This window comes from Pogona vitticeps, chromosome 6 (assembly GCF_051106095.1).
Source record: "Pogona vitticeps strain Pit_001003342236 chromosome 6, PviZW2.1, whole genome shotgun sequence".
NCBI lineage: Eukaryota > Metazoa > Chordata > Lepidosauria > Squamata > Agamidae > Pogona > Pogona vitticeps.
The window spans coordinates 28,571,575-28,582,530 of record NC_135788.1 but is presented as its reverse complement, the minus strand read 5'-3'; the positions used below and the strand labels follow the sequence as shown (position 1 = coordinate 28,582,530).

At 37.4% G+C, this 10,956-nt stretch overlaps 1 protein-coding gene across 8 annotated transcripts in view; it reads right to left on the bottom strand.

The window, feature by feature from the left end:
• PHF14 (PHD finger protein 14) overlaps positions 1–10,956 on the bottom strand; it is a 177,095-nt gene that overhangs the window by 160,201 nt on the left and 5,938 nt on the right. For all 8 annotated transcript variants that reach the window (XR_012088290.2, XM_020781667.3, XM_020781680.3 and 5 more), the window contains exons 3-4: positions 5,551–6,233; positions 532–676 (exon numbers count right to left, since the gene is read on the bottom strand). Coding sequence is in view for 7 of the 8 variants with exons in the window: in XM_020781667.3 (XP_020637326.3) it covers positions 532–676; positions 5,551–6,233 (828 nt within the window). In the remaining variant the exon portion in view is untranslated. The remainder of the gene's footprint in view (positions 1–531; positions 677–5,550; positions 6,234–10,956) is intronic.

The window sequence follows — 10,956 nt, the reverse complement described above, 5'->3', positions numbered from 1 at the left end:
AAAAGGAAAATCCCCTAAATTATATATTTTAGCCATAAAATCACCAGGACTGGCCACTAGAGGGAGAAAGAGATCATGCTATGCATAGTATTTGCTAGAGAAACAGATTTCCATGATGTCATTATCAAAACTGGCCACCAGATGAACCCAGCGGTATAACGTTTACTATCGAAATAGTGTTCCGCATTTTTCAGCATCTGCAAAGGAGCTTGGAAACAAGCCTCTATAGATATGGGGGCCCTACTGTGCTACATTTTTTATCAGCTGCACTATACCTTAAGACAACTCTATTGGCCAGATATTTTGCAACCATGACACTAAATTATAATGCTGATAGCTTAATGTTTACACACACACACACACACACACACACACAAAGAGTATATGTACACATAAGTTAGGATTCTGTAATATTAGCTATCAATTCTTTAAAAAAAACCCCATCAATTTAAACTGAGCACAAATTCACTGTAGTTTACTCTGGGAAAAATAAAAATTACTTGTCCCAATTTAAAGGCATCTTAGAATTACCTTCATGTACTGTTATTCCACAGTTGTCACACTGGATTATTTCATCAGCATCTTCACTATTATCTCCAAGACAAACACAGCAAATCATAATATGGTCCATTTTCTGGGAACTCCAGTTTTGAGGTTTCTCAAGAATCAGCGAGTCCTATCATTAAAAAGTGAAAATGTACTTGTTATATTGGAAGAGGCATTTTAATGATTTATTGGACAGAATCCTACTGCTGTTAATATAACTTGCTCTGGCTCATTGCAGCTAACTGATGAGGTGCCAGGGTGCATCTCATTAAGTGCAATCAGGGACATGACCATGTACGTGAATGAGCCATTCTCTGACATCATCAATTAGCTGCAGTTGGCTGTAACAAATTATGCAGACTTTACATGAACACCAACAGGATTCTGGCCTTATCATGTTTGCAGCCTATGTTTGCAAATTATAGGTGTGTTTGTTAACTGGGTTCCTCAGTGGTGCTGTTTCTCTACTGCTACGTGAACTGGGCAGATAGATGAATGATGGAGATATGGCACCTGCTTTGGCCCTAAACATATTCAGCCTTGTTATTTCTTCTCTTATCCTTTTCCAGGTCCTCCTCTTTCACCCAGCATCCTGTTGCTTTTAATCCAGGGGTGGGTAACATTTGGCCTTCCAGCTGTTTGGACTACGATCTTCATAGTCCCTTATCATGAATATGGTGGCTGAGGTATCTGAAAGCTGAAGTCCAAAACATCTGGAAGATCAAAGATTCTCTGCCTATTTTCATTGTTGCAAATCCTGCATGTCATATACCTTGAACAGCACCTCCAACTGATGAGGAAAAAAGTCACTCTAGTATTTTTTTTTCTGCATTATTTTTCTAACCACCATGGACAGGGTCCCTAAACCAGTTACCTCCATCATATATTCCTCTACCTGTCCGCCACATTTGAAGATTCATATTACTTACTGAGTAACTCTCTCTCAGGCCAAACTACCTCATACATACATTTGTAATGCTACAATGCCAGAATTTCTTGACAAAAAAGCAAGATACAAATGTAGTAACTGCAATTAGTGAATTTCCATGAAATACTATTCACAGACTATAAAAGAATTGAAATACCAGTTTTTAATCAACATATATCTTTTCCATAGCACAAAGCAGAAATGAACTCATTTCAGATACTGTGCATTGGATACTAAGATCATACACTAAACTCAGGAGGCAAAAGTACCTTCAGGTTTCTTCTGTTCTACCCCTTTAAAAAAGCCCCATTGCACATTGCAAACTAGATCTAAAGCTGAAGGAAATTTAAAATTTGGTTTGCAAAGACATTCCATTGACTGCACAGAACTCTTTGTATCTGCCTCATGCAATTACTGACATTCTAGAAAATGAAATGCATACAGACAGTCGTAGCTAAAGAGGACCACTCAAATTGGGTTTAGGTTTGTCCATTGATCTGAATTATTCTACTCTAGGAAAAACTAAGTAGATCTAATGTCACGTTATCCAATGCTCAGATTCTAGTTCTATAACAAACTATCTAAGATGATTTTTTCTGCCACTTCCTCAATGGGCTCTCCTAGGTTTTAGCCAGTTGTTTAGACAACTGAGTCAGTTGAAGCACATGGTGAGAAAGTGGTTGCAGAGCTAGGAATAAGGGGCTTGATTTCCCACTGTGCCTTGTAGGAAAAGAGCCAACTTGTGTGGTTCTGGGCAAGCTACACAGTCCCAGAGCTCCCCTAGAAGAATGGATTTATAAACCACTTCTCAGTATGCTACATCTAGAAAACCCTTGAAAGAATTGTCATAAGTTGGAATTGACTTGATGGCACATAATTAATTAGGTTTCATCCACTGCTCCTTTTTTGGTATAAAACTATTATCTAACGTTTAGCAATATATCTTTAAAGATTAGCTCCTTACAGATATCAGTAAAATCAGTGTCACCACACACTGAAAACAATGAAAAACTGCTGAAGATTAGGAAAATCTATGAGTCACAAAAATGTTTGATAATTTCAACTTTAACATCTGCAACCCATGGTTCTTAGAGCATTTTAACTCAGAACACAGTATTATACAACTGCAGTCAACAGTTAGTCCCAACAAGTTCAGTGGAGCATATGACTACTCAATTGCAGCATCAATTAAAATTTTACTTTGATAAACACAGAGGATGACAAGGGTTATATACACCTTATTTTGTATTGAGTAAACATAAATGAGAGTAGGAACTATTTTAAAGAATAATTTAACCTGCCTTTCCCCTTTGATAATTGTTAAGAAACATAAAATGTAATGAAAACCAAGGATAACTGTTCTTAATATTATACGGATGTATCTTATTCTAGATGAATGTAGGATAGGAATGTCAAGGAATAAAACACACTCATACCAAGTAAATACAATTTAATAGTATTTATCATTCTTTCAAATACTGATTCAAGTTTTAAATATAGTCTAAAACGCCTAGATGAATCTTCAAGGCCATTATGAAGAGTCTACAGACTATATAATTATGAAGAATCTACAGACTATATAATTAAATTTTTGAGGATGTAGTTATTAATCAACATTTTGGCATCTGGATAAACTACACTACATGCATTTTGATAGTCTAAAAAGATGCCCTCAATTAGTTAATAAAAGCACCACCTTAGAGCATTCTCTCCTGTGAGAAAAAAAGGCAAATGCTTCTTTTAAGGGGTGGCCTGCTGTGACAAATGTATATCAGCTGAAGGAGAATAACTATGCCTTTTGTCTTTGTAACCATTGTTCTCCCTTACACGCATGTGCATGCTGATTATGGCTGCAATTATATGCAGACATATGTGGGAGTCTCATCTAACTCAATGATACTTTAACTTATGAACTGACAAATACTGTTATTGTTGTTGTTTCAACTTATATACCATCCCATTGTGCTATATCATTCTCTGGGCAGTTACAACATAATTATGCAAGTAATGTTTTTAGATTGCGCAAAAAACCTAAAATTCATATGAATAAATTGGTTTATTTCACTGTATGCTAGCATGGATTTATAATATAGCTAACTATTTCTAACTTACCAACCATACATAGATGCTAAGGCTGTACACAATCTGGGGATAAAGAATGAACTGGTCTTCTGTCTTTCAACACACCTAAGTGTTTATATACTCATTGAAATAGTACAGGAACCTTCATAATGACAGACACTGGACATATTTTGAGATCAGCTCACCAACACTATTTTTCATGAAGGTCCAGGTCCAGGGAAAATTATCTACAACTAAGGCCTCTGAAATGAGTGGGACATATTGGTCACAGCTATATTATGCAGGAATAACATATTGTTAAAGCTTCTGTTATTCAGAGTATATTTAAGAAAACAAATAAGAACAGCAAAAGGCAACATTAGCTAAGAAACATGTTATACACAAATTTATTAACTGCTACAGTAGAAAATTGCTATACAATATATTACATTCAGAACCTGAATGTAACATATAAAAGTCTAGAAGCCACATAATTATTAGGTATCTGGCTGCCAGAAGGCACAGGAAGAAATAATGCCTATGCTTTAAAAAAATCATTATATGTACTCCAAACTAGACAATAAATTAGTAATGTGTGTAAGTCTTTAATGCAGGACTTATCTGATCTGTTCATCTTAATAATTTCAGTTGCAATAAACAGATGTACTATTATTTATTTATTTAGTACATTTACATTCTGTCCTTTTCCATTATGGAACTCAAACTAAGCTGTATGACTCCCCAAAAGTCTGCCTATTAAGGCCCTAACGAAACCCAAACCTGGTTAAGCAATAGCAGGATGCCTAAGCATAATTAAATTAGCATAATGCTTAACTCTGGTGTTCTTCTTAGCTTGGATCATACTGAAACAATGAAACCATGATTAAGGTCTTCTTCAAGTTTTAAGAGCTCTAGAAGCTGGTTGTATAATTCAGTAAGTTAGGTATGTGGCAGCAGAGTCAGTGGCTGGAAGTTCAATTCCCCACTCTGCATCTCACGAGAAGAGCTAACTTGTATAGCTGTGGGCAAGTTACACAGTCCCAGGGTAACCTCAGAAGAAGGGAATGATAAACTGCTTCTGAGTACTCTATACATAGAAAGGGCTGCCATAAGTCCAAACTGGCTTGAAAGCACATCATCATCATTAGGCCATAAATAATATTTCATGGAAGAGGAGTATCAATTAGATGAAGTATTCTGTTCTGGACAAAAAGAAATATAATCTGTGATAAAGGACCAAGACTGAGAACTGAAGAGAACTTGGATAGCAATGTTCTCTGCACCCTCCACTAAGGTTTTCTCTTTCAGGATAAAACACTGACTGCATACAACATTTAACAAGTTGATAAAGCACATTCATTTCTTTGCCCTTAATTTTTCTTATTTCTATCAAATATATCTCAGTAAAAGACACCATATTTTAGTACTCAGTATGAGCCTTGTAAAATTAAAGCTTTAACACCAACTCTCTCTGTTTTACCTCTGCTAGTTCACAATTTAAAATGTATTCATTACAATCCTTGCGTTTTAACATACACAAGAAATTCACATTGCTTTGCAGCCTGTCTTTTAACATTTTCTCAAATCACTAAGAATGTATTGTTTTCAGAATTAGTCAGAGACTTAGACTACAAAAGCATGTTCCCTGACCTTTCAATACCATTGTTACATGTTCACTGCAATACATCCTAAGTAGAATACTGACCTGTGCTCAGTGTGATACAGGCACTTACCAAAAATTAGTCTCTTGCAAGAGCTTGAAATAGGTCTAAAATAAAAATACAAAATGTACTGAAGCCAATGGAAGATTACCACTGGAATTCAATGGGTGCTGGATTCAGGCATGAAGCTGATGCAAATTTATCTTAATGAGCATTCAGCACAACTCTGCAGCTCATTAATGCAATTACTGTCCAGTAACTCTGCCTAGCTTTAGGGAGCAATTTCAAAACAATTACACTTCACAGTATTTTCCATTTTTCATCAGAGGTATTATAGAAAGTTGGCATTTCTACCTCATTGCTCTTGCTTTGTGAAAGGGCCAGGCTATCATTTGTCAGCTCCTCATCATCAGCACTATTTCTGTTAAGAGCTTTTGCTTTTTTCTTCTTGGGTCCACCATCGCTAGCAGCACTGCTATCATCGTCATCATTGCCTTCTTCTTCATTATCATCCTCATCACTTCCACTTCCATCATCTTCATCATCCTCATTATCCACATCACTTCCTTCTCTCCGTAATGTGTTTTTTCCCTTCTTCTTCCCTGCAGTTGGACGCCAGTCATTGTCATCCTCACTGTCATAATCATCTATGTCATTTAGCTCCTCCATGGATACAAAATCTAGTAGAGGACGGTTTCTTCTTAAGTTCCACTTTTTTGGTTCATTAGTCTGCTCATCAATGCCAGCATCTGCCTCTGAAGGCTTCTCTCGCTCTTTTTCTTTCTCCTTTTTCTTTCTTGGTTTCTCTTCTCCTTCTCCATCCTCCTCCTCCTCCTCCTCTTTATTTTCTGTCTTAATTACCGCCTTCTCTGCTACTGGCAGCTCTTCACCACCTGAAGTTTTAGGTTGCTCTCCCTCTGTTTTTAATTCTTCTTCTGCCAGCTCTTCTTCCAAGATATTTTCTTCTGATTCACTACAGGAGCCTTCTCCGCTATCCTTAGATCCATCTTCACTGCCATGTCCACTGCCTTCAGAATCTGTTGAGCATATGAAAATTTAAAAAAGGAGTTCCAAAGAACAGTGAACCAAAAAGAGAAAAAAAGAATTTTAAAAGGCTTGAGGCAACCAGCTTAGTTATACTAAATATTCTTCCCTTAACGGCCCCTTAGCCTATTTTTCATCTGGCCCAATTGTTTTTACTTGCCATAGCTGTTTTAGCATAGTCAACCTACTGATGAAGAATGTTTTGTATTTATGCAAACTAAATATCAGCAGGAAACAAAAATGTTAAATATACTGCCTGATAGCCAAAGTGCTCCACTAAAGCATGCTACAGTAAACTGCACAGCTGTTAAAAAAGTAAGCAATTTATTTCAGAATTTTTGACCTAAACATAATTCTGACAATAGGAGCCTAAAATTTTGATCCTGGTGATTTAAAAAACTCAATATTTTTCCAGCCTTGAATGGAGTAAGTGAATAAGTCAAGCATCGTGACTGCAAAATCCTGCTGCTTAGCATAGTACATCCCACTAGAGTAGGCAACCCAAATCAGTAGGAATTTGGTGAGTCAACTCCTTTCTAGGTTCTATTAACTTAAATGGCCCTGCTCTAATTACAACTTACTATGCTAAGCAACAGGATTTCAGCCACTATAAAACTTATTTGATTACTACTGGTACTTTATGCAAAAACAGTAATTGAAGAAGTTTATAGCTGAAATAAACTCCATGGATATGAACTAGTACCAATGCAAGTAACAGCTCTCAGGCAATTTTAATATTACCATTCCAGGTACACCACAGCACTAGTACAGTGGTACATTTCTTACCATGAGTCAATATTTTACCTTTCTCAGAAATCATAATGTCTTCTTTAAATTGTTCAAGTTCATTGGCATGAGTACTGTTATTTTACAGCATATTGATATCAGATTTCACTATGTACATTTTACTTTACATATCATCCTGCTCCCAAAGATACACTACATTTCCTTGAATGGGATTCTTCTATTATAGATAGCTGCGTTCTGCAAAGATCACTGGTTCTTCCTAAGCCCATTAAAACTCTTGGAAATACAGTGGTGCCTCGCTTGACGAGGATAATCCATTCCAGCAAAATCGCTGTAGAACGAAATCGTCATCAAGCAAAAGCAAAAAACCCATTAAAATGCATTGAAAACCGGTTCAATGCGTTCCAATGGGCGAAATACCTCAGCATCCAGCGAAGATCCTCCATAGGGCAGCCATTTTCCGGTGCCTGTAAAGTGAAAAAGCCTTCCTAAACACAGCAGGGAGCCATTTTGAAACAGCGGGTGGCCATTCAGCTGTTTTGATCGTTGTAAAGCAAAAAATCAGTCCCCAAAGCAGGGAACTGATCATCATCAAGCGATTTTTTCCTATTAAAACATTGTTTTGTTAAGTGATTTCCTCGTCTAACGAGGTAATCGTCAAGCGGGGCACCACTGTATTAAAATCATTCTACCAAGATTGGTTTTTCATTGCCTGAACTTAGTCAATAACAGAAATCTGTCATGATGATGTCTAGTTATTAAAGTTGGTATAAATCAGAAAAAATGTCATTTTTTTTAAAAAAAAATGTGATTTGTCAAGGTCAACTAATCACAGATTATTCATTTACAATTTATCTGGTAAAACGATTTGTCAATTCATTTTTTTTTTACTTTAAAACCCCATAAAATGCACCCCAAGCACCTAGAGACACCAAATTCACAGGGAAGCTTCCACTGACATTCCCCTACAAGGCCTTCAAGTTTGGTGAAGTTTGGGTTTAGACCCAAACTTCTGAGTTATAAACCCACAAAATTGGTTCCCTCAGGAAAATGCCATTTAGCAGCTGGCTTGGGAAACCCAGTCTTCATCAAACCTGGAGGAATTGTAGAGGACAGTCAGAGGAAGCTTTTGTGCAGTTTTGGTGTTTCTAGGTGCCTTGGAGGCCATTTTAAAGCCAACCAAATCAATGAATCAAAAATCACTAAAAATTCATTGATTCATATTTGTCAGGGGCACTGATTTGTACGAATACAAATTGACAAATTAGCAATTTTAAAATGAATCTTGATTTTTTTTTGTGCCCATCTCTACTAATGATAAAAACAACACTCCATTCAACGGATCTGTTGGCCAAAATCCTCTTGCACAATGTAAGGAAAGTTATAAGTTCTGATCCATTTCTTACTGGTAAATAAAAAGGCCCTGCTGTGATTCTCAGGGCTGCTCAAGCATACTGCCTTTGTGTGTGCTCCTGAGCACAATGTGAGGAATCTTTATTTACTGGTGCGGAAGGGACTGAAACATATGTTTGCTAACATTATACAACAGGATTCTGAATGTTAATTTGTACTTTATTGATTTATTTAAACTGTCTTGAAAGGTCCTCTGAATTAAAAGGAAAAAGAAAATCAAAAACAGAAACAGTGCCACAACATCCTTGCTGTGTGCCTTGTTTACTCTTTTGTATCTGGTCAAAGCTATCTGTGGTACATATAATTTTTTAAGAAGTCTCACATAATGCAAGTAACAAAGCTGATTCTCATTTATTGAAATAATTGATTGGCATTTCTAAATTCTGTTTCTGCTTTTGCAGCTTAAGTCCATTCAGATATCCCCATCTTCCCCTACATGATAAGCCAACCCACCTGTTTTTTCACTTGTGTGAAAAACCAAGTGTGTGACCTAAAATCTTCATATACAGTGGTGCCCCGCTTGACAAGAATAATCTGTTCCAGCGAAATTGCTGTAGAGCAAAATCCTCGTCAAGCGAAATAAAAAGCCCATTGAAACGCATTGAAAACCGTTCAATGCATTCCAATAGGCGAAATACCTGCTCGTCCAGCGAAAAACCTCCATAGGATGACCATTTTCGGGTGCCTGTGCAGCAAAAAATGCCTCCTAAAAACAGCGGGGAGCCATTTCGAGCAGCCGGCACCCATTTTTAAAACCCAACTATCAGCTGTTTTGATCGCCGTAATGTGAAGAATCAGTTCCTGAAGCAGGGAACCAATAGTCGGGAAGCAAAAAAAAGCCAATTAAAACATCGTTTTGCGATCGCAAAAACATTGTCGTGAAGCGGATTCATCGTCAAGTGGGCTAATCGTTAAGCAGGGAACCACTGTATATAGCCACAACCTCCTAGATGCAAGATGCACTCATAAGTAACATTTCCAGAAGACTCAGGGCACACGCTTCGTTTTCTACATTAATTCACTCAAAATGGGCATTTACACACTGCTCAGAGAATGTCACACTGCACATTGACTTATATACTATGGAGAAAATTCTAGTAATCTCAATTAGCTCCTATTTGTGAAACAGAACTACACCTTCCACCACCACGACCCAATTAAAAAAAACTGTTTATGAGAAATACCTCAATCTATATGAAGGAGAAATGGAATATAGGAAGGGTCTGAAGAATCACATAGCCTAGAAAATTTCAAGCTGGAAGACATCATAGCTTTAGACACTTTAGAATTCCAACATTGAAAGCAAGGACAAGAAGATTGAAGGCCAGCTTTAAAAGAGGATTAGATGAATTCATGGAGATTAGGGCCATAGTGGGTGCTTGCCAGAATGGCTGTGAATCAACTGTAATATGACAGTCACTATGCCTCTACATATCAGTAGCTGGAGATTGCAATATGCAGGGAGTATCTGCATTCATGGCCTACTGGTGGGCTTGCCATAGACAACTGGTTGACCACTATTATTCCTTGTGTGTGTCTCTGTATGTGTGTGTGTTTGTGTGTGTGTGTATGTGTTTAAAAGTAACATGAATGTTATTTCTTAATTTCTATTGATGCCCTAGCATCTAAGTTGATGGATATATAAATATCTTCCTCCTGTATTGCAAACTGGCAAGTGCTATGCAGGGCACAATCAAGTAAAAGAACTTTCCTCTAAACAAGGAACTAACACAAAACAAATGCCTAGAATATTCAGATCAGGGCTTGAAAGCTTTTAGAATGTCTCACCAGTCAGTCAAAAATTTCACCAGTCAGCATGACCAGACTATACCCTTGCAATTTATTGGGATTGGGAATCACTGATTTTTACCTTCAGACTTGGGTTGCTTTATTAACTGCACGCCTGTGGGGTCATGAAACTTGTATTTTGAATGTCTGCAGCAAAAATAAAACTGAAAGCAAACGTCTCTTAAGGAGCCACAGTTCCCTCCCACCCCAGGATGAGTCCTCGTTTGGTTGAAATTGGGAGCAGGGAATCTCCATATTCTCCAGCATGGGACTGCTCTACATTCTCCTGCAAAGCTATATCTCTATGTGCCACTCAAACTCTCTTCTCACGAGGGCAGTTTTCCTTTTGCAATGGGAAGGGGAGGGGAGGACTGAAGGATTAGAGAGAGAGAGAGAGAGAGGCAGAAGGGAAGGAGGCAGGGAGGGAGGGAACTGTGACTCGTCACAGACGAGTGGATGAGTGCATTTTTCAAGCCCTGATTCTGATAATACAAATGTTTATAAAGTTTTGAAAGTACACAGTAATAACATATTTATGAATCAATGAACAAGTACCCTATTCTTTACTTTTCATCGATCCACAAATATTATGTTATTTAATGCAACTGAGGTATGTAACCTGCAGACTTGACTGGGTGCATCTCTTCTCCTAGTTTCAAAGGATCATGGTAAGGGATCAGTTCAGGCCTCTACCAAAGCAATCTGTCCTTTTCCCAACAGTTCATTATATGGGAAGGTAAAGAAAAGAGAGAAAATATTGGCAGGAAG